The sequence below is a fragment of the Struthio camelus genome, chromosome 10 (genome assembly GCF_040807025.1).
Source record: "Struthio camelus isolate bStrCam1 chromosome 10, bStrCam1.hap1, whole genome shotgun sequence".
NCBI lineage: Eukaryota > Metazoa > Chordata > Aves > Struthioniformes > Struthionidae > Struthio > Struthio camelus.
The window spans coordinates 22,504,606-22,529,028 of NC_090951.1; the positions used below are offsets into that span (position 1 = coordinate 22,504,606).

The window sequence follows — 24,423 nt, forward strand, 5'->3', positions numbered from 1 at the left end:
ATATTCCTGTGGGTAGTATTAACACATGTTTGCCTGTTTAAGTGAGAGTGGAGAAATGCAACTCTGGCAAAGAACTGAGCCGCCTGTACTGCGTATGCCTTGTGCTCTGCCGTGTCGTATATGTAACAGTGCAGTAAACTGGGAAACCCCCACATGCTGGCTGGACTTGTACCTGTCTTCTCTGTTATTGAAAAGTAGCTGGCTTCCTTTCCTAATTGACCTGTTTGATCTCTCTGCAATCTATTTCTGAATTTAAGGGAGAGAGCTGCCTGGCCTCCTGTCTGCAGCCAAATTCCCTCTTATTTTGTTGGTTTACTCCATGCTCGTTCTTGTTGGTTCTTGTTTGTGTCAGTGCAAAATGCATGGTCCTCAATGCCTAAAGCTTATCCATAGTTAGTATGTGCTGAGATATGGCTGATCGTTCTTTTCCACCAAGTGTACTGTTACTCTTGCCTCAAAAGGATAGTAGAAATGGCTGTTGTCCTCCCCTTTTCCCAGCTTTAAGAAGAGATTAAGATCTGGGAGTGAAGGCACCTGTGCCTTCAGAGTCTTCTATTTGCATGATATTTGCAAGGCAGTGAGGAAAGGAAGGTCAGGTAGCTGCCAGTGATTACATAGACAATTCTTCCAAGACCTCAGTGTTTCATCCACAGTAGCTGGTTATGAACCTTGCCTGCTGCCTTTTCAAAATCTGTCAACGAGAATTGTTTTTTTGAACTTGAAATGAGAAGACTAAATCAAGCCTCTTCTGTATAGGCAGCTGAAAGGGACTCTGCCTCCCAACCTGTTGGGGTGACAGTAGCCGCGTCCCAGGTGGTATCTTCACTAGATGTTAATGCCTGACACTGGCTGGTTCATGATATAGCTGTGACTAAATAAGCATTATTGGGTACCAGCATGACGATGGTCTGCTTCTGAAGCTGAAACACAGATGCTTTGTGCCTCTTCTGTGCTTGGTGGTAGCTGGCTGGTTTTGCTGTGTAATTTTGACCAATTTTCTCTCTGCTTCAACAGAGTTCTTTAAAATAGAGATGGCTGCTTTAAAAGGCCGTCATGGCTTGTTGTTTCAGTGAGTTGAGATGTGGATGAAAAAAGCCACCTTTAAACGTAGCAGCATTGATATCAATCTTGTCATGATACTACTTTATACAAATGTTTTGGTTTCTCTTTAGTGCACAATGCTAGTTCAGTATAATTTGTACCTGTTATATATGATTGGGTTGAAAGAAATGCTTTTCCTGTTCGAGTTGCCTATAGCTGGTATTTGTCCTAAACTGTGCTTTTTCTGGGAGGTAGGAAGCAGTATTCGTAGTTTGGAATATGCGTGTTAGTATGTGAACAAGTCTGTGGAGAGCTTTTTAGAGAAATGCAAAGAGATGCAATGTCATATGCCCATCAAAGCCGCTAAGCAGCGAGAGCTCCTGGAAGCCCAGCGGGGTATGCGTTTTCTGTAAAGCCTGTTTTTAATTCTTCAATTAGGAGATTTTAGAGGAGTCCTCTTGGCTCACTAATTAGTAGAATGTTCTTGTTTCCATCAGCCTCCTGCCCTAAACTGCCTTGTCTACCATGAAGTCCTGGTCTCCACTGTTCTCTTCCTTCCCCCCCCCGCCCCAGGGATCTCAAAGCATTCGTGTTTCTCAGGCTAACCGCATGGGAATAAAACAAGGCAGCTTTTCTTGCTCGTCAGCTTTTCTTAATAGTAATTTGAAGCTGATCTTTTTTCATGACTGTTACTTACTGCACAAGTTCCTGTTTGGAAACTGCTCGCGTGTGGAAGTTTTCCTGGGTGAATGAAGCTGATGGAGGGTCTCAGAATGAATATCTCCTTAGAAAGGGAGAGCTGGTGGTTGCACTGGGGAGGCTTGCTTTGATTTCCCCTTCCTCAGAATCAGTCCTCTGGTATATGAGAGAGAGAAAAAAATTAACTTTTATTTTGCTTTACATAAATTGGGAGGATCAGGTCAAGAGTGGCCCTGTACCTGCCTCTCCTACACTTCTCTTGCAATGGTAAGAGGAAAGGATTGGTTATGAGCTAGTAGGTGGTCACCTTATCCCACATTTACAGGGTTATCAGCTAGGTCTTATGTTTTTCTGCCTTTAGTACTACTGCACACATTCAGTTTAGTCTTTTTAAAGATCAGATAAGTTCCCATTTAACTTCCCTTACTGTTCCCAGAAGAGTAAGACTTGATTTTTGCAGAGCTGAGGTTTACTGCAGAGTACAGGGAAGACCAGTACTCTAATGCTGTGTATTTCAATTAAAGCTTGTTTAAATTTCCTACCTTAGTGAGAGCCACTGTTACCTTCTTGGGTTCGTCTTCACATAGGAGGTGAGCCTGAATCCTTGGTGGGTTTGAAGCAAAGGTCATGAGGCTGGAGCATGCAGAAACAACTGAATTGACCAAGAAGCATTTTGGGAAGGTGCTCTCTGGCCCTTGCAAATTCTGCAAATTCTGCAAATTCTTTCACTTGCCAGACATGTTGGATCAGCCTTGTCCACTGCAGGAAAATGACAGTGCTAGCCTGTATCCTTTTACAAAGAAACTGTCCTTGACTGAAAGACCAAGACAGCAACTTCAGTCAAGGGCATTCTGACTCTCTGCTTTTGAAATTAGCTTGGTCTGAAACTTCCAGCTGTTGCTGAATGGTTAGGATGGGTGCAGAAAATCCGGGAAAAGTCACCTTGTAAGGAATATATGTTGACCTTGGAGAGGTCCATCTCTGGATGCCTTGTTGTCTTAGCTTTGAGTTTCGAGCATCAGTTCTGCAGTCTGAGGATAACGAGCAGGCTTCTGTTGGCCTTTAAAAGAGGTAATTTTCACATTAGCAAAACTTTGGGAAATACTGTTTTAGATGGCAGCAGCCTGAGCAAGCTGTAATTAGTTATGTGATCCTCCAGGTACTGTTTGTTACTTGTATTCTAACTGGAGAGGTACTTTCTGCTACTTCCTGCTATACACAACCAAAGTGCTTTAGTTAATAATGGCTGTAATTAAGGACTTGGAAGCTTCTACTGTGCTCCTTTTTTCCCCATAAACTTCTGTTTGCTTACTCTGAAGCAACAATAGTGCAGGTGTTGGCATAACATGTCATGCAGCAGGCGAACGCTCAGACTGAAAAGCTCTTTGGGATGTAGGCTCTTTGCTTTCTGAAACATACTGAATGCTAGTTCCCTCAGGTCAAATAGCTGAGGCCTAACGTGTTAGTGTCAATGATGTTTTTAACTTTTGAATGGTTTTGAGTGTCTGCTGAAGAGCATGTCTGTCATGTTGAGCGTCAGTAGAAATCAACTGAGCCTGCGTGGTCAAGGTGGGCAGGTGATGGTATCCTGTGTTTGTACTGTTTTGCAACAGAGAGGAGTTAGGGATGTGTATAACTGGAGAAGGGCTCTCCATTGTGAGAGAGCAACTCGGGCTGAAAGGAGAAGATGATTTGTAATCAAACCTGTTTCCCAAAGTGGCTCCCTTTAGAGAGTGGATGTTTTCTGTCGAGGGCGTTAACGGAACGGGTATAGACCGTGCAGTTGTACTTGTCACTTGGATTGTCACGAGGACTTACTATCTTTATTACTTTAAAATCAAAAATGCAGCAAGTATCTTGAAAGGATGTGTGAATATTGGATGTTATCAGTATCTCAGCGTATATCTCAGGTCTATCTCTTTTTTCAGAGATACAGATGAAACTTACTTTTCTTTAAAACTCTACTACAACATCTTTGTTTTCCCACAGATGCTTTTTGGCTCCTTAGTTCAGGCAATTGGGCCAAACACAAGTGCATCCATTATGTCTGTGTTTTCTAATAAATGCAACTCTTGTGCAGTTTGCATGCTGTAGAGTAAGAAAGCATTGTGTCTAAAGTACCTGCTATTTCTATCTTTTTGGTACTAAGGTATTATCACTCTTATTATGCGGCTCTTAAAATTTCGTATTGCTTGTGTCAAATTGTTTCTTAGGTTAGAAAACAGTTGACACTGTATTAGTTTCTACAAGTTGATGCTCTTTTGTACCTTAAGTGCATCACATCAGTAGCGAACTGACGCTTCTTTTTTCTTTTTTCAGCCAGATAATGAAATCTCTTCAGACTGCAATCACGTAAGTATTGCTTTGCTTTATTCAGTCTCTAGTTGACTGCATTTGCACCTTACTTCCCTTATCCGCCCTAGATGTTTTGCATAGAGTTTGCAGAAGGAATTGGTACACTTTTGAGTTCTGGATGGCCCTACAGTGGAAGACAACCAACAGGGCAACTTCTTTAACCCGGTATAGCCAATACAGCTTTATTGGAGACTGCCGAATGGAATGTAGCTAAGATCTTTATACCTTACTTCTGTATCAGAGAGGAAGATAACAGGCATCTTTCCTATTTTAGGGGTGGAGGGTGGTTCCCGTGAGTTACTGGGAGCAATGCAATATGCTCTTTTTGGGAAAGATGTGAGCAATACTGAATTTAAATGCTCTTTAATTTCAGCTGTTGAAGATTGAGCCTTCTCTATTGCTTTCACAGCTGCTAGATTCTTAGGTTCACTTGGAAAATGCTGGGAGGGGGGTGTGATATTTAGAGGCAGTTTGAACCACTTGGCTAGTTTTAGAACAGATTTCCTCCCATCGCCTTATTTAACAGCAAGCAAACTGTTAGGCAGTTTTCAGCCTGTCGAGCTGACGCATAAAATCCTGAGATCTACTAGAAAAAGCGGTAGTAGATTTCCTTTGTCCTCCCTCATTGGCATTCTGGTAGAACGCACCACATCGGGATCCTTAATTGTTTGCTTAGCCCTGGACATGAACAGGCAAGCGCACACCTCAATGACAAGCTTAGTTTCAGATGTTTGAACAGCTATATTTTGGTTTATTGTTGGAAGATATACTCCAGAAATAAACCCAGCCATGCTGTACAACTGGTAATTTCCAACTGTGTTTATAAATTAACCTTTAGCACTGTGCTGCCTGATTTTGTGGCAGTTATAATTCTCTGTTGCTGGGAAGGTTTGGATCAGGTGAAGGGCACATAAAGTTTCAGTTTTAAGTTCTTGTGATTTTTGGTTTTTTTTTTTTTTTCTCTTTAAGAGAAGACTTAAGTATTAAAATGTATCTGACATGTAATTCATCAGTTATGCCAACAAATTACCTGAATGAGGGAAAAAAATGAGAATTTTAGGAATCAAAATTGGACCTTTCTTCTGCTAGATTAAAATGGCCGCTGCTTTGTCACAAGACACATGTTAGGCTATGCGGATTATAGAAGCCATTCACAAACAGGGAGTGTGGGCAAAGTCTTAGCCTCCCAGGCAGAAGTTGATGGGGAATGATTGAAAGCTAGATCACAGAGGTAATTCCATATCCAAACAATAATTTCTTTGCTTCTTTCTGCAGTCTTTGGTAGTCTGGGAAATGTTTCTCTTGGGAAAACATTGCCTACGTTTCATGTACAATTCAAATTTCATAGTCAAAGTTTGACCAAACTATTTACCATTTTTATATTAATTTGTTTTTCTTACAAAGGTAGAGTTATTGAAATGAATTTCAAAACTGACTTATCCTTTATTTTCATTTAAAATGTTTAAATGTAACATAGGTTCCTAGAGGGAGAAAGAAAAAAAAAAAAGAGCTAATAGGTGAGATGTTGCCCAAGAGACCCTCTATTAGTTTGCTGAGGTTTAGATATCCTGCCTTGTGTTTTTCACTTTGTGGTGCCTCAGGAGGAAACCTGGGACGTGTATATACATGCAGAGTGCAACTTGAGCAAAATTAGATGCATTAGATCAGTGTGCAAGAATTAGACTTTTAAATGAGCTAATCTCGTGACTTTTAGAGGAACAGTCATCCTTACTGAGGCGTTTTGCAGCCTAACATCTAGTGTATTGTGCTTAGCAAGACAGGAAGCCTATAGGTTTAAAGTATGTCTGTGTCTAATCACAGCCCTTCAAAGAAGGAAGTGAATAAGGGGCCACCTGCATTGTCTGCTTCCTTTTATGATAAATTTTTGTTAGGTTTTCAACATGACCTCTGCTCATGTCAATGGCATCCATTTTTGGTAGATCAAGTGTTGTGCAAATAAGCCATAAAGCAGGAGGCTGTGGTGGGCTAAAGATACTGCTAAATACATAGCAGGTGGCAGGCTAGGGCTTTCATTGTCTTATCCTTTCAGTTATGAGAGTGACTTCATTAGATATATTTTCTTTAAATGAGTCAGCTCATGACCTGATGGAGAGAACTTTAGCAGTCTGAATGTCTTCAAGATAAAATTACTGTGGAAATAGTTGTTGTCAAGGAGATTTTGCTTTGCATTGATTGTTGCACTGTAGAAAGATGATGATGATGCAGATTTGGAATAACTGATGTTTCATTCTTCTCTGAAACAAAATATCTATTCTTTCTCAATGGGAAGCTCTTAAACCTTCTTCCTACAAACAATCTCTCTCCAGCTCTTATGGAACTACAAGCTGAACCTGACTACAGATCCAAAGTTCGAATCCGTGGCCAGAGAAGTCTGCAAGTCCACTATTGCTGAGGTGAGCTGGAGAAAAGGAACGGACGCTGTTGCGGCATTGGGGGATTTTTCCATTTCTTTAGAATTTCTGTGGGATGGTGAATGAGAAAAATATTTTTGGGCTTGGGAAAGCTCTAGCCTTATAGGTCAAATTCCTGGGCATACTATACTTCATTCAGTCTTCTTCCAAAAAAGTAGAAGTCTAGTTTTGATTTTTTTTTTTTGTCTAGCAGAAAGGATAGACACATAGACATAAATAATGAGTCAGCATACTTGTTTATTCTAAGTTCAAAGTAAATTACTCCAGGGACACTATATTGGGTATTTAAAGTAGGCTTCCTTAGAAGAGAATTGGTTGCATGAATGGCAGGTTCTCTCCCCAGCCTGTTTGTGTCAGCAGTTTATTTTCCATCGGTCTAGTTTTCAGCAGTCGCTTGCTTGTCACATCAGCCTGTTAGGCATAGGGAATGTGGCAGCGCTCAGTGTAGATTTAAGACAAGTAGTTTTCCCGAGGCCTCAAACATTTGGAATCGCCTTCCTTGTTCCCTTTCCTTTACAGTGTTTTCGGTTAATTTGAGAGGAGCACGCAAAGCAGTCTGGCTCCAAAAGTTTGGGAAATAGTAGTTTAAGTGAGGGGTACTCAGTAGCTAGTTCCTCCTACCCTGTTTAGTCTTGTGCTTCCACTTCTTTTAGCACCATTTGAGTTGCAGTAACTGTAACGTTAGGAGGAAAACCATCATTTAGAAAGCTAGAAGATTAAACAGTGGCAGGTAAGCAGCTCACATTCAAGGATTATGCTGTGTTTGGAGTTCAGTAGCTCCCAAATGAAAGCGCTGCCAAATCTATTGAGTCTCAGTCAAGGAAAGACAAATGTTTTCTGTTGGCAACTTTGTTTTATGTCATGGAACTGCTGCAGAATTTATTTTGCAACCTAGGCATTCTTGAAAGCGCTCTCTTAACAGTGTTTAGTTACCATTTTTGTACAATGGCAGCCTGCTATTATCATAAACATTGTGTGCCGAATGTTGGATATGGTCTCTAAATGCAGTGGAAAAAGCACAGAATTTTAGCTATCTGCTAATCACCAGTATTCCTCTTATAATATTTGGTGGTGAATGATGGCCTGAACTGATATTTTGCCATTTGGTGAGTAGTTTTCATTTAAAAAAAAAAAAAAAAAAAAGTGAACTGGATAAGTAACAGTAATTGTAAATGCTTGATCAGTTGATTAATACTGATAAATGCTAAGGCAAGTGCATAAACCATTCCACTGAATAGTTTTTAGTAGAAATGCCTTAAAATCTTTAAGAACTAACGTGCACAATACTTGCCTATTAACATTTTTATTTAGTTCAAACTAACAGGTAGGTATTTTCTTGTTGTGTGACTGAGCTATTGATTTTAAGTATTGTCTCTTTTTTTTTTTCTTAAGAACAAAGTACAGCTAGAAGAATAAATTCTAATGATAGTCACCTGTGAATTACTGACTATCTCAATTCAGTGCTTTCTGAAAAGCCCACCTTTAATATTATCAACTAAATACCAATTTAGTGTGAATGTAAACATTGTTCTCGACTGTTACAACTTTGTGACTTCTACTTCTGGCTATAGTTTGAATTCAGAATTACAGTTGGCTAGCAGATAACGGCGGTTGCTTTCAAAGTGGCCAGCCAATAGCACACGTGACTGCTTGATCTTTTACACAGTTCCCTGACTCAGGCCGTAGAGCTCCGGATCTGTTTCTAATGCCAGGCTCTTCTGAAAACAGCGTGTGGCCGTTGCACGCTGGTTTGGCTCGTGATACGTCTTCTGAAGTAGGGCCAAACCCAAGACGTAGTTTTCTCAAAGCTTGCTCAACTCTCTCCCTTTCACCCTGCAGTGAACCACATGCGTTTTCACCTAAAGTAAAGATGAAGTTTATGCTTCCTCTGTAAGAGGAAGATCAACCTTTAACTACGTTTTTCTGATATGGATTAAATAGAAAGTGGTCTACCAGCCTATGTCTGCCTTCAAGTCATGTTTTTAAAATGTTGCATGACTCTTGTCTCTTTCTAGCAAGATCTTCCCCCTCAGCATAGAGATTCCCACTTGGTATTTGAGAAACAGATAAAATGGTTCACTATATGCTCTCTTAGCGTTATCCCTGTTTGGCATCTGAACAAGCCCAGCTTACTGGTTGTCATTGGTCTCCTTTTAGTTTGAGCCCTTTAGTATCAGTACAGGAGCAAAAACTCTGATGTAATCAAGTCAACCCCTGTATCTCTTGCTTGAAAAACTGTAGTTTCTGAACTCTAGTCTCTACTCTTTCTGCTTCATTCTTATGGCTTCGTTTTCCAGCATCCTCCTTTAATAGGGGACATCAGAACTGGACAAATATTTCAGAACAGGGTCTTCCTGAGGTTCAGAGAGGCTGTGTAATCCTGATGCTTCTTGGAGCGTAGAGCAAGGCATTGCTTTACTGCTCCTGATCGCAGTATTCCTCTGGGAGTGTCCTGAACAGATAGGCAGCTGTGTTTTTCCACGGCCTGTACCTTTTAGTTCTAAAGGTGACATTTTGGCCTTGTTGTCTGCTTTCCTGGGCAGTGCAGACTGTGATTTATATTGGGGACCTGTCTGTTTGTGTATACTTCTCTCCCAGTCTCTGCACAGCTTTCAGCTTTTATTAGCGATGATTTTTTTTTCAGACCACTGAATAAAATGGTTTAGTACCAACAATCAGCCTCTGTAAGAGCTTGATAAAAACAAACTTGATGAGGTTTTTCCTTTTAAGTAATGTTTTCAACTTCTAGACAGTTATAAACAGTTCAATAAATATGGTATTGACTTTTGAATCAATCTCACTTCTAGCCAAAATGTCGTACTGTACAAGGTCAAATGTTAATGGGGGCCCAAGTACAGTTTAGTAATGCTATAATATGCTCAGTTTTCTAAATAAAGGTCGTCAAAGTAGCATTTTTCCTACCAATCCACTTGATTGCAGGGATTCAGTATGATTATTACAGAAGATGATTATTGGGTCAGAAGACTGATAATCTTCAAGGTCACTGCATTTACATTCTCCAGATATTGGCACAAATGAGGCATTTCAGAAATATTCAAGTATTCTAACTTGCTGAAAATGAACCTTAGGTCTAGAGAGCTCTTTTGCCAGCAGTTTTTGAAACTATAGATGCAAGTTTCTATGCCTGAGGATATTTTAAGATGTTTAAATTCACTAGCTGCAGCCACTATAGTCTTAATTTTTTTTTTTCTTTGAACAGATCAAAGAGTGTGCAGATGAACCAGTTGGTAAAGGTTTCTTGGTGTCTTGTTTGGTGGATCACAGAGGAAACATCACTGAATACCAGTGCCATCAGTACATCACTAAAATGACAGCCATTATCTTCAGCGATTATCGCTTGATTTGTGGCTTCATGGATGACTGCAAGGCTGATATCAATCTCCTGAAGTGTGGCAGCATTCGACCTGGAGAAAAGGTATCCAGAGAACGTGTAGATTGTCAATAGGCTTGTAAAAGTGATTCGCTTGAAGAAGCTTACACGAGTCCTGCAACACTATATTATGGTGGTCTTAACTTGCAACTGTGAAAATCCATGCAATACTTAAGTTGTATGAAGAGGCTGATGTTGTGATTCTATATAGTTCCTTTATAATAAGGTGCATTCGTTGCTTTGTGAGGAACTGCTGTTCAAAGAGATGACTTTCTTTTGCCTGTTTTTTCCTTACCATACCACAGGTAATCCAGTAAGTAGTTGTCTTTTTGGTTACACTTGCTTAGGCTTGCCTTGATGTGATGAATCCAAACAATAGATTTAAGTGACCCATTGCTAAACTTATTTCAGTGTTGTCGGGTCTGATGGAAGAAAGTGATTGAGGTAACGTGGCCTGTGCTAACCTGTTCTGCTTTCTCCATTTGTAGATGATAGAATGGATCAAGAGTCTTTTACTTGTTCCCTTTCCTTTCCCCTGTCCACCCAAAAAGAAAAGGGTTGAAGGGCACTTAATCTCTAATGTCAGATTTTAGAAGTACTGAGGCTTTAATACTGTACTGGTTTTACTGAATAAATTGGTGTCCTTTTGCCCTATAAGAGTTAAGTGGAGGTCTGTTGCTGTTGGCTGTGGTGCTCTTGTAATTCTGCACTCTATTTCTAGAGTTGCATGTACCAGTTTGACTGTCCTTGTGTTTATGTTCATTAGTCCTCATTAAATCTTTCAGCTTCTGCAGCAGTCCCATTGCACTAGGAAGCCTCACAGGAAGTAAGGGGCAGTGCCCAGTTTTGAAAATCTGTATGTGTTAGGTATGTTATTTAATGACTGCACAGAAAATGCAAAGAGTTTGTGGTAAATAGAAGCAGGGTGATTTCAAGGCACTGCCTTTCCCCCTGTATTTCAGTGTAGCTAATGCAGGCATAACTATGTGATGCTGCGTGAATGAGTGGCTTGTTTTATGGTAAGGTTTTATGTTTAGGGATAAAGTTAAAATTAGACTATAAACTTTTTACAATGCTTTTTAATTATAGCTCTTACGTTTTTAAGAATTAGGTTCTTAAATCAGCTGCCAAGAAGGTGAAAAGCTTTAATGAAAAATATACCAGTTTTTTAGATAACAGAAATTGGATGCATCGCTATCTAATTGTTAGAAATTTTGTTAGAGTGAGAAATTCACTGCTATAAGCAAGTGCATCCATAATGTGTTAACCTGAAGTGCAAAGATACTCCGAAAGACTTAGCACAATTCGTGTCAGCAGAATTGTTTGTTCTTTCAGAAATGGGGATATGTGGATACAAAACCCTACATATGTCTATACTGCAGTATCAGAATTCAAATGTAAAAAAAATACAACACTACTGTTACCTGTGGTCCTGATTTTAGCTTTATTCTGTGCGCACATTGGTATCACTTAATTGTGCAATGGTGTAGCGGTTCACTTCTGCACTGCTTTTGCTCTTTTCAGTGCCCTGGATACAAGCTGGTATGTGATGAATGAAAGCTTTATGCGGGTTCCCCGCCTCGCTGGCTGCTGACGTTAAGAAGTATGGGAGTAAGACTGGAGGCTACAGCAAAAAAGGTGGCCTGGGTGGCTAAGGTAGTCAGACGCAAGGCATCTGGGAGAAACGAATGCAAACTTCTAGTCACCGAGTTTCTGTGGGAGAGCAAAACAAGTCGATAACTAACCTTTTACGGGGATTTGTGCAGTTTGTGCACTTTCCTCACTTTCTAGTACCCAACCCGGAATATTTTGCCTTGGTTTGTAAAAGTGCGAGTCTGTCGTATGATTTCTTTTGTTATGTTGTCATCTTTGGCACTTAGAGCAATTGAAGTATTTTATACTGCTATGGAAACAGCTATAAATGGCTACGCAAGCGTTTCTTTTGTTGATGTTCTGTTCTATCTCGTTGCTGCTTGAAAGAAATCTCATCTAATTTACTCCCATCAGACGCTCGTTCAGGTTTTGCCTCTGTATTGTAGCTTCTGAGAGTTGCCTGTAGAGAAATAGTCAATAGTCCTTTTGTGCGACTGAATATATCTGAGCACCTGAGGAAGAAGACGGGGGGAAAAAGATTCTTCTGGTGTTCATGGAGATGAGCACTGCTAGACCACTAGCTCCATCAACATCAGGCTACTAGTAGATGTTTCCTATGGTAACTTCGTGGTAACTGGGATAAACTCAAATTTTAACTGTAAAAGGCGCTTCACTGGGTGTCTTTTGGAATTACGTTGCCTCCTCAAGCACCTATGCTAGCTAACGATTTCCTATAATTCCTTAGTTTTTGTCTTAGGTTTCTTTCTACTTCCTAATTGAATATTGTTCCTGGTGGTGGGATTCCAGTGTGATGTTTCCTGTGTTTTCCCTTCCATGTTTCTTGTTGGCTTTCTGTTCTGTAAAAGCAGTGAAGTAGAGCTTAGTTAAGCTGCTTTAGACTGCAGACTTCGTTTTGTTGTATATAGTAGAAAGGATGTAGATGTGGTGTTTGAAAGCATTAAGTATCTTTTGTAACATGCCTGCTTTTTTTTTGGCTAATGGAGAAATGCTTAAGAGTGGCTTCTGTCACCCCTCCAATTGCCTGTTGTGCTTTTTGTGAATTTGGTCTCCTGGTATTTAAACCTTGCTTTGTTTTCATGCAATAGGAATCTAATTTGAAGTTGAGATGAGTAATTGCAGCTGAGCTTTTCTTGAACTGCCTCTCAGAATGAGCTTGTTGCTTTCCTGATGCTGGTACAGTAGAGGGGTGCATCAGTTTGATGCGTTTAGTTGGCTAGCTTGGATTTAGCCGTGCTGTCTGAGCTGGAATTGATTATTTGCCACGTTAAAAGGGACATAAACTTAAATTGCACATCTGTCATAGCATTTTTCCAGATAATAGTATTTTCCAGATTCCTAAAATGGATGCATTAGGAGAGCATTGTTTTCTCTTGTTTTGTTTTTTTCCCCAAGTGCTTTGACGACAGTTGGCCTCACTCTTTCCCTGGTTTCATAAAAGTTCTGGGCATAGAGGGGAAGCACGTCGAAATTGGAAGGTGTGATAGACTTTAGTTCGGTCTATTTACTTAGCATGGTATTACAGCGGTGTACTATCAACGCAAGTACTGAGAATTACCTAATCTAAGAGCAATCCCTGTAATCTTGGCCTCCCAGTTAGCCCCGTGATGTGCCAAAGTGAAACTTGAGATACAGCCACTAAGTACAGAGGCTACTGGTTTCTATAGCCTGACTGTTCTGCTTCCAGCAAGTCGGCACTGGCTGCTCAATGCAAGATGCTATTTGATAAAACAGGTCATGTTTTACCCTCCTGGGTGCTGCTACTTTGTCCTCTGACTCGTGTCTGTTCACTTCCCTAGTTTATCTGTGTAACTCTGCAATGACAACAATAGCAAGCTCAAGGCATGACAAATTTCAGACAGAGTAAAGTCTTTCTGGAGATCTTCTGAAAATGACAAACGGGAATTGCAAAGCCTAAACTATATTTAAAAAAAAAATCTCATGTGAGAGATCCCCAGACCAGGGATAATTATCAGGGATAATGTTTTACAGATCTCCGCATCTTTCAGACAAAATTCTCTATTTAAGAACGGTAGTGCTGGTGAGGCAACAGTTAACTTGTGTGGTTTTTTTTTAGACAGAAATCTTCTGTATTTCAGTGTGGTTTACTGGAGAAATGAAGCCTAGACTGTGTCAGTCCCCCACAGCAATTTTTGGAAGTCCTGACCTGTGAAAACAACTTAGAGATGGAAGTATTGAGTGTTATATAGGTTTTCTGACAACAGGGTGCTAGGTAGAAGAAAAGCTCATTAGAGCTCACCGGATGGAGGAGCTGCAGCAGACCTTTACTCCTTATTATGCAGCAGGGAGCTGGTGCTGGAGCAGGATGGCGAGGGCTCGCGGTGGGAAGCCGGCTCCCTTGGCATCGGCACTCCAGAATTTGAGCTGGCCCTGGCAGGACCGCTAGCAAGCGGAGTGCAGGTGGGAGTATGTGGCTGTGCGTCGTGCAGAGCCCCTGAAGAAATACAGTCGTTGCAAATGGGTGCCAGAGCTGTTGTGCCACCCTTTGGATGAGTCTGTCAAACTTCTGAGTGCCAGCTGCTGCGGAAAAAGATGGTTGTGTGCAGCCATATGCCCGTGTTTGCTTTCCCCTCCAGACTGCAATAAGAGAATGTACAATCTTAAATACAGTATATGTTAGCCTGTAATTAAAGCCTTGTGAAGTGGAGAGCAGTTATAATATACTTCAGTGTGGTAATAGGCATACGTCCTGATTTGGATTTTTATACGCCTTTTTGATCTGCGGTACAGATACAGTGATCTGGCAGTCTTTCACCTTGCTCAGAGCTCATATTCAGTATTTAGTTATGTTCACTCATGCTAGGCATTTGAGCGCAAAGCTTTGAAAACTCAGGTCACTTAGTTCAGTGTTTAAAACTAGTAACTGAACTGATGGCTCTCTCCAAGCTGCGTTTTAAGTCTTGTCTATATTCTTTGCTTGACCAGTAGCACGGCTGCCTTTGTGCACTTTTGAAGAAACAAGACTGCAGGTCTGTGATCTCCTTAAGCTGATGTAACTTGGTGCTGCCTCTCAAAGGAGTATGCTGTTCTGGTCAGTGCTAGCTCTTAGGGACCTGATCGGCCTGAAAATGAACCCCAGCTTAGCTTAATAAATCTCCCGAACGCTTGTCAAGTGGGCACAGGAACACTAGTGGCACCGTGAGAAGGTATGTGAGTGCTCAGGGGTAGGAGAACAGGCAAGATTGCCTCTTTCAGGAGCCAGCTATGTGGTCTTATATATATTTCCATTTTTACTGAGTCTAATATGTTTTTAAATTACTGTAATACATGGCAGCAGAGTAGCCAGCACTGCAAGATGATCTACCCAAATCTAAAAACTATATTTGTGAAATCGTGCAAAAAAATTAGTGATTTTATACTGTATCCCTGGAACGCAGCAGTGAATGCTCAATATCCTGCATATATAAATCAGCTTCTACGAGCTTTTACTTTCATGTACAGTATGAATCTGTTGACTAGGAATCTAGACCCACGCTGGGAGAAACCTGGAAACTCCTGCCCTTCCTAGCAGGAAAAGCTTGCCTCGTGCCCTCCTTGCTTGGTTGCAAGGGAAAGCCTGCAGGTGAGTGAATAGTCTCGGCCTGCCTTGCCTCCCAGCTGCAAGCTCAGCTAGGCTGGAGCAGCAAACTGCTGGAGTTTGTTTTCAATCGTTTAGTCCTGCCAACTTCCTTGCTGTAATTACTACGTATGAGTGACCACAAGGGTTTGAGAAAAACAGAGTTTGTGTTTGACGTGGTTATGGATAAATGGCAGTTTTAAGTAATAACATGGCAAACTTACTACTAGAATCTGTATATAATGAGATTTCTTTGAAGGTGCTGATGCCTGGCCAGTGTGTACACTTGGTAAATTCCCATTCAAAGCAAAGAGTGAACCAGAGTAGGATTTTTTTTTTGTGTAGTTTATTTTTGTTAGAAAACTTTCAGCTCTTAAGCTGCTGATACTTGCGGATTTTGTTTATTACACTGTAATTGGCCTATTCTGCTTGCGCTCCTCATGTAGCAGAGTCAAACTGGAATCACAGGCTGCCTGTCTGAGAAGTGTCACAAAAAGACTTGGAAGAATTGCACAGCTTTGAATAGTCGTGGCCATGGTTTATGGAGACTGTTCTCTTGCTCATGCTGCTACGGCAGTAATGGATGAATCTTAAATGGTTGCTGCAGATGCCAGGTTGAGTGATTCAGATGTATGCAAATGTTCGTGCTTTGTTGCATCCCTCAGATAGTAGCAATATCCTCTCACAGCAGAGCAGCATAAGTTAAGGAGTTGGATTTAAAATAGAAGATAGTCCTTGTCACACACACAACTTGCAGAAGCTGTGAGAAAAGATCTGTTCTGGAAAAATTCTCGATTTTAGAAGAATCAGACCTTTTGTAGGGATATATGGATTAGTTCTCTTCCTAACCACGTCAGAAAGATGTAGGAAGCTAAATGGAGTTTTGGTCAGCTTTATGCTGCCTTTTCCCTGTTTTTGCACAAAGCACAAGCTTGCTAAGTTTATCTGCAGTTGCTGGTCGTAGTCCGAAGTTGTCTTCAGGCTCTATTAAACTTGCAGGACAGCGGGCATGGGTTATAGTATGGGGTCAGAACTGCTTTGTCTGAGACTTCAACTGCTGCTGAATGCTTTGAATTTTTTAATTCCCTTTAATGGAAGAATTAGCATTGAGAATCCTAGATTGGTCAGTGCTTCCGTGTGGCCTTTTAGCGTTGCTAATTATCACTGCCCAAACTGACGGCTTGTCCCAGCGTGGAGTAACTATAATTTTTTTTCTCCCCAAGTATGTTCTTAATGTGATGCTGTTGCTTGCTGTTGCCATGGTGCTGAGAGTGCTATGTCAGATTAAAGATAATTTGGCCGTTTTGGTAAGCTGCTCTGAGCAGTGTGACTAAGGAGTGATAATCTCATTAAGTCACATCAAAACAAGCAGAGCGCATTGGAGGGGGTAATAGCACTCTGACCATCAGCAAGATGGTGATATATAAAATTGGGGGGGGGGGGGGCAGTGCAGGTCAAGGTGGTTGAAATAGGTGGGGACGGTGAAAACACAGTAGATCATCTTTGTTTGTTTGGCCAGCCGTGGCTTGCAGCGTGGCTGTAACTCCTCAGTTCTGACTGAGATGAGGACTCTCTCATGAGGTTTTTTTTTTAATTGTCGTTTCTGTGCCATGCATGAATGCACATGCAGTAGGACTGACATGTTCAAGTCTGAGTAGATGATCTGTCTGTCTGTCTATTTCTGTGGTGCTTATCTGGACTCATGGATCACTTGTTCGTGTATGTAGTCGGTTACAGGTATGCTCTTTCTCTTTTCATGTAGGATGCACACTCACAAGGAGAGGTGGTGGCATGCCTGGAAAAAGGCCTGGTGAAAGAGGCAGAGGAGACTGACCCTAGAATTCAGGTTTCTGATCAGTGTAAGAAAGCTATTCTTCGTGTAGCTGAGCTCTCTTCAGATGACTTCCACCTGGACCGGCATCTCTACTTTGCATGCCGAGATGACAGAGAACGATTTTGTGAAAATGTGAGTATTTTCCTCTTGCCTTCCATTCTACGTTAATCCATTAAAAAGAAATGGAAAAAGAATGGAATCAGAGTGGAACCTGAGCACGATTTTGTAATACTGAAAACTGGCACCTCTTAGCTGTCGCTTTGCAATAACTCTGGTATTCAGTTCACTAACCCAACAAAAGTGTGTTACAATTTTTACTGAGTTAATGAACTGAATTAGCTTATAAATGGTTTGATGGGCATCAGATTTGGAGTGAAATGTATGGAGCCGCTCGAATGGGTGAGGGAGGCCAGGGTGAGCAACTCCCACTTTCTGCAGTGGTAAGCTGTTGCACAAGATTAACCTCTTCTGACTTTACTTGCAGCACTCCTTACCACTGGAGCGATGAGCTGGAAAGCTGCATTGTTCAGTCTGTATTAGCTAGTATCAGCTGAGGGGGTTTCTCACTAAAAGGTTGATGAACCAGATCAGAGTAAAAAAATAAAAAATTGTCAGCAAGATTTTTTTTTTTTTCTTGGTAGTACAGAAGCCACCACAATCGGTTCAGGTGCTAGCTTTAATATATTTCTAGCTTAAAAAGAAATCTTTTTGGCATAGTTCAGCCTGCTTGTTAAGCATAATGTGTCTTATCCTTAATGGCTCATGTTACTGTTCTGTTTCACAGACTCAGGCTGGGGAAGGCCGAGTTTACAAGTGCCTCTTTAACCACAAGTTTGAAGAATCAATGAGTGAAAAGGTAGGTATCTGTCTCAGTGGGACAAATTCTTAATGCAGAAATGATCAGATCTTTCATCAGTCCAGACTGCATTGTTATTTTCCAGCGTTGAGGAAAATCTGTCCATCACCTTCGTGGCCAGATAAGACTATTTTAACAGATGCCTTTGCTGTGATAGGTTTTTGTTTCCAGCTACATGCTGATGGCTTGAATTAATTATGTTCAAGTTACAGCCTTTAAAGTTTAAGGATGTAAATAAATCAAAGCTTCTCTTGGGTGGGTAATTTGGGAAGGTAGACTTGGAGCTCAAGTAGCAGTGTGGTGATTAAGTGTTTAAAGTAGAAGTAGCATCATGCTGAGGTAAGCCTTGTATAAATCTTATACTGTACAGGTTAGAAACAAATTGTCTAAATGTCTCAAGGTAGGAAGCTGTATGGGTGTTTCACTTTTTTGTTTTCTAGGCTATAATTATCTGACTATTAAGTAGCAAATCATGTGGGGAAGATGTACAATTCAAAGTTAATGGAGTTGTGCTTAGGCTCTTCTACCTGAAGACACAGATTTTAACAAAAAAGTTGATCTGTAGAGTCAATCCCGAGAAGAGTTTCCTCATAGCTGTAATGGTGTGGGTGTTTTAGGAAGGCAGCAATGCCTTCAGTGATTCAGAAGCAGCATCATAGTGATAGGAACTAAATAGAACTATAGTCTGAAAGGATACGAAGCTGTATATCTGTAAAGCCCTTCTCGAAGAAGCTCTGCTGAAGGAGCCCAGTTCAGAGGCCTGCAGGGATCGGACTCATTACCTTTTCTTTAAATGCATTAGCTATATGAAAGCTTAGTTCCAATTAACAAATTCAAAACTGAAGGAGGAGTCCCTGACGGCTTGAAAAAAAGTTTCGTTTTATACAAGGATGGTTCCTGAGAGGGAGTGCTATTTTTGCTTAGTTTGTTTTTGCTTGTAGAGAGATAGTATTTTGCAGTGGGGTCTTTTCCGTGATGAGCTGTGTTACTTAAGATATGAATATGAAATGTTAGGAGTTTGGACAAAGCTGTGGCAAATTACCTGATAAGAAGAGAGAAGTGGATGCCCCAGGGTGGAAGAGCAGTTTGCAGAGCAGGAGGAACACGCAGTCTGATTTTTTTTTTTTGACCCTCGTAGCTGCCAAGGCTGGACCATGTGCAAAGTCTCTTCAGTTCAGAAGAAGCTGTTAGTAAAAAATTGCTCCTTGCTGATGGTGTCAGGTGCTGCACACACATAGGAGACAGTAGTTGATTGGTGGGTGACTTGTTTTGTTCAATTTGAAACTGCTCACCAGGCTCTTTTTTGAGACTCTTTTTGAATGAAGTTAGGGGATTGTTCTTGCAGCTCCTGGGACGTGTGGGTCAGGTTTGGTCACAGTGCATCCTCCTGAGTCTCACCAGGTTTGGAAAAATGGCTAGAAATTCCTGTGGGTAGACTGCATATCTGTGCTGTCATCTGTTTGGCACATTACAGTACAAATCCAAAGAACATACTCCTTTGTAAATGGGACTGGAAAAAAGTTGTTTCTTGAGGGCATGGGGTGAGAATGTACCAGAGCTGGGATAAATGTCAGCTACTGATCTTGGTTACTGAGAATGAGTCATGCTTTCAGCCATAGCTCTTCACAAAAAGCTAGATGAATGTGCAGTTTTAAAGGCAACAGTCCTCTGCAGATCATTTCTTAAAACCCTTGATCTGTTGACCTCAGATGTGGATTGTTTATTGTGCAGCTTCTATGAGACGACCAAACTTAACTGCAATCCAACTTAAGCATGTGAATTGTAGAGCACCTAGAGTTTTTTGAAATGCAAAGAACTTGAAAACCTTATCAGTAGCTGAGCTAGCACTCTGGCAGGAGCTGGCACGAGCGTGCTGAGGCTCATTCAGCTGTCCTAACGTGTCTCCTACAGTGTCGTGATGCGCTGACAACCCGCCAAAAGCTGATTGCCCAAGACTACAAAGTCAGTTACTCACTGGCAAAGTCCTGTAAAAGCGATCTGAAGAAGTATCGTTGTAATGTGGAGAATCTTCCCCGGTCTCGGGAAGCCAGGCTTTCCTATCTGTTGATGTGTTTAGAGTCTGCTGTGCACAGAGGTAAGAGGAGCTGAACTGAGTGATGTGTGGTTTACTGAGGTCTTGATTTTAAAAGTTTGTGTGAGACTTTGAACTAGCAGCTTCAATAGGCCTTTGTAGCCACCTTCTCCAAGTAAGCTTCTTTAAAGTTTTGGGTCAAAGAAAGGCACATTTCCTCATCGTGCTTTCATCACTGTTATTTTGAAGATTATCTAAAAATAGCTGAGGAAATGTCTGACAACAGCTCTTATTGTGTAGGCAAGAAGCTTAAAATGCAAAATAGCAAATCCCACTTGGACTGATGATGTGTAATTGCAAATCCTTCTATTCACTGTGAATTCAGACAGGCTTTTTCCCCCTCCTTCATGAAGTAAACATTAAGTATGCTACTAGTTTAAAACAGAGTAGGCCACTTGCTCATCATCACTCAGTGAAAGCCAGGGATGTTCCATCTCATGCCTCTTATGTTTCTTCAGTAGCTTGAGTAAATGCTTTAATTTCTGTAGCTCTTACCTAGTTTTTCCTGTGTAGAAGGAAAGTAAGTGCAACAGTGCAACGTTTTTTTTTCTATGCGTTTAAGTTACTGCAAGCTAGAGACATCCTAATGCCCATGGCCATCCCAAAGGCATTAGAGGGCCCTATTACAGTAGCACCATGTTAAACGTCCTCTGTGAAATTGTTGTAATGTGTAAAATGACACGTATTATATCCTCTGCATCTGTATTGGAGAATTGTTTGTTGCGAATGAAGGATTTGTGCTTCTGTGGCAGAGCCGCGTGCTGCAGTGCTGCAGACGCCGTAGGGAAAGGCTGCCATAGCACCGTAAGCAGTCTGTGCGTCTGTGAGTTTGATTAACTCATCCCTGCTGATTGATGTGTAAATGATGTGTGCTGTCTGTGGGGAAAGGTTTTTCTGCCCCCTGCAGTAGAGCAGGTGCGTTCCCGAATTACGTGCAGGAAACTGCTCTTCGGTTATTAACCTCCGCTTTTGCAGTGGAACGGGTTCGGCAGCGCATGGCTCATGCGTGAAGCGTAGCCCGAGAGGAGCGCTGTTATTCGCCTCCCCTCCACTTATTGGTATTACAATATCTGGGAGCCCCTGTAGCGGTGCAGGACCCCCACTGTATGGGGATTGTACCCCTATGAATAGGTGAGGAGGCACACAGCAAAAAGCTATCCCATTCCTTTTGACTTAAAACTGTTTTCGTGGGATTCTAGTAAAGCTTCTCAGTAGCAAATATCAGTATATATTAAAGCTAAATTTCTGTATGACTACAGTTGATTTGTTTCGGTTATGTCTTTGCTTTTGTTTCTTGGCTTCTGAGCAAGCGTGTGTTGTTGCTCTAGAAAACTTTCCTCTGTGTGGGAGCGTTTAACCTGCTGTCCAGACTAATTCCCCCTCGTTACCTAGAAAGCTGGAGGTGCTTCCGTTTCTACAGTGAAAAAATGATCACCTGAATGTACAGGGAACAGATAACCTGTACTACAGAACTAGAGATCCAGTGAGGGTTTTCAGTTATTCTTCAGAAGCAACTCCTGCCTGTAACGTAAAGTCCGCAAGAAGATTCTCCTAATCTTCCACAAGTTCTCTCTTTGAAAGCCTTGCATTGAGTCCAGAGAATGATTCGTTTACAAGTTGTATTAAGCGACGGAGCAGCAGTAGCAATTGGCTTAATCTCCAGCAAGTCTGCTCAAGTATGTTTGCTAGTCTAATATTATCCAGAATGTGGACATGGTCCCCAATCTTTTGATATTAGGGTAGCACTAAGACCCCTGATCAAGAAGGGCTCCGCTAGGCATTACTGCTAACTCATGTCTTCCTTTCTTGGCTTAGGTCGACAAGTGAGCAGCGAGTGCCAGGGTGAAATGTTGGATTACCGGCGCATGCTAATGGAAGACTTCTCATTGAGCCCAGAAATCATCCTGAGCTGCCGAGGGGAGATCGAACACCACTGCTCAGGCCTGCATCGGAAAGGTCGCACTCTGCACTGTCTGATGAAAGTAGTACGAGGAGAAAAAGGAAACGTCGGGCTGAATTGTCAGCAAGCAGTAAGATGCTTTTCTGTCATTTCAGTTCTAGGTTGTCAAGCTGGTAGAAGCAGTGATTTGTCTGTTAACGTTTTGCCTTGCGAAACTAGAGAATGCTGGAGGCAGTTGTGTAATTATCGTGGTATGAAGTGTGACTTGGTATCTAGCTGCACATTAGTAAAGCTCTTTTTCTTAAAATTCTTTTTCTGGTCTGGATTTCATGCTCGATCTCCAGTAGTTCTTTTCCAGCAGTTCTCAAGTCAACTATTTCTCTCCTGGGTGTAAGATATGGGGAAACTTGTTTATGTAAAATTTAAAATATTCTCTCCTCACGAGCCCTTTCCTTGAAAATGCACAAAATCTTCACAGAGCAACTTTCAACTGTTTTGACTTTTTTCTATTTCACTCCTCTTGAACGATGGGAATGGAACTTCAGTGACCGGTGTGATGAACTGCTGTTCATCGTTTCAGTTGCAGCTACTGAAAGGAATGGTCATTCTTCCCTAAAATACTTGTAAATAGGGCCTTTTGGCCTTTTTAAACTTCATTTTGACCCGGATTTGTCTTGTGTTTAGTCTTTTTAAATTGAAAGCAATTACTTCATATTTCTTCCAACTCATTAATGCTACTTCATGTGATTTTTACCTTGGGACTTAATACCTGTTTTTAATGACCCTTCAGCCTGTGTATATGACATGAGCCTGGAAAAGGGACGCCAATGCAAACATGGCAGAGGAGGGATGTACAGAATCTGTTATTGCTGATGCAGCAATTTGAGGAGATATATGCTCCTGACCATCTGCAGCATACGGAGCCACTGCAGCCCATTTTCAGTTTAAATGTAGCTTAAAGCCTGAGGCCAGAGTATTCCCGTTGCGTGTGTGTGTGAGCAAAGATAAATTAATGAAGAGCTGATGACATTTTATTTTCAGGCATTGGATGATTTTATGCTGAAGCTTATTCTGTATAAACACCAGGTGTATCGGTGCAGCAGCTGTGTGTTTTGAGTCATATCTGCAGTGAACTATAGTGAGTGATGCTTTGCAACATTTGTGTGGAAAAACTGGATACTTTTTTCCGTTTTTCGACTATGAAGCAGAACTTGCTGCCTCAGAACTGGCTTATCCAAAAATTATTAGAAGATTGGTTCTGCTTGGGAGTGAATTGCAGACCATGAAATGCATGGTGAGAGTAAGTCCTAAGTTAAGACAGGGAATTTCCCAAAGTGGGAGATTTCAGACTTCTGGGTGGAGAAGAATCTCTGTAGAAACCTATAGGTTTTTTTTCCAGATCTCTTATTAAAATACTACTTTATTTTTGTACAGGAAGTTGATGTGGTAGCAGGGCTTGCCAATGACTATCCTTTAAACTGAATGACCTGTGTTCTGTTCTCTGTACAAAAGACAGCAGGAGCAAATTAAATGCTAATTTTGTAAAATATGATTAGCTTGTCCATATTTTTGTGGACAGGAGGAAATAGATGATTGCAAGAATAAGATAAATGTTCCAATATTCTGGGTTCCTGAGGAGTGACATAATGCTCTTACATAGCTGCCTTCAACTTCTGAAGAACCTAAATCATTTATTGTTGATATTTTGTATGGGAATGGTGATGGCTGGACTGGTGATGGTTGTCTCAGCTGTCAGATTTTGTTCCATTATGATTTATGGTGCTAGAATGAGCTTCCCTGCTTTCACCTTTTGCAGTAGGTAAATTAGTTTCTGTGGAAGAGAATATTGTCTGAATGGCTTCCAGCTTCTGGCCTTCTCATGCGAGAGACTTGAACTCCCCTGTCGTTTGAGACTGGCCCATGTGACAGGCCACGAAGGTGGCACCTTAGAAGTCCAGCCCTTCCTAGTAGCTAGAACTACTTGAATTCTTTTCTGATACCTCAAGGGTCCATTTGATGATGGATAATTCTGCTGAGCCACTGCTGCTCTTTTGGAGTTGCTTTCTCAGATTCTTAGTTCGCGTGTATCAGTTGATGGTAGTACTGCTGCTCTGTGGTATCTCTACCTTTCCACCTGTGGAAATAGAGGACGACTGAGCAAAGCAGGCAGCGAAATGCTGGGTTTGGGTTGGTCGCGGGAGAGCTGGCTTCCAGTAGTGCTTTGAGTCCATCTCCGAGTATTGTCTTTAGTCTGCTGAGTCCAAATCTTCTCTCCCAGCAGAAGAGCTGGATAGTTCACCTCTGCTTTTAGTTGCTTCATAGGTAACACTAATACAGCATGCGCGTCTTGCCTAGCTCAAAGTGGTAGGGCTGCTTCTGAGAATTTTCGATGTAGAAGCTGTATGACGAGACCCACTTGCCTAGAAGGCTCGCTCGAGAAATTTAGAACTGGAAGTGTCTGATCTGGATCTCTTTACCTGGACTCTCCGGAATCTGTCAAGATGGGCTCTGATTCTGCTTGCCTTGCCTGATGAAAGGAAGATGTTTGTCCATCTACGCAAAAACAACAACAACAAAAACCCCAGTGCTTTTATTTTTCTGCAGGGGCATCTGCTTTCCTGCATTTGAGTGATTC

General features: G+C 41.4%; 1 protein-coding gene across 2 annotated transcripts in view; it reads left to right on the plus strand.

The window, feature by feature from the left end:
* GLG1 (golgi glycoprotein 1) overlaps positions 1–24,423 on the plus strand; it is an 89,381-nt gene that overhangs the window by 36,939 nt on the left and 28,019 nt on the right. For both annotated transcript variants that reach the window (XM_068955393.1, XM_068955394.1), the window contains exons 2-8: positions 4,060–4,092; positions 6,423–6,509; positions 9,748–9,963; positions 16,869–17,072; positions 17,725–17,796; positions 19,708–19,891; positions 21,704–21,918. In XM_068955393.1, coding sequence (XP_068811494.1) covers positions 4,060–4,092; positions 6,423–6,509; positions 9,748–9,963; positions 16,869–17,072; positions 17,725–17,796; positions 19,708–19,891; positions 21,704–21,918 — 1,011 coding nt within the window. The remainder of the gene's footprint in view (positions 1–4,059; positions 4,093–6,422; positions 6,510–9,747; positions 9,964–16,868; positions 17,073–17,724; positions 17,797–19,707; positions 19,892–21,703; positions 21,919–24,423) is intronic.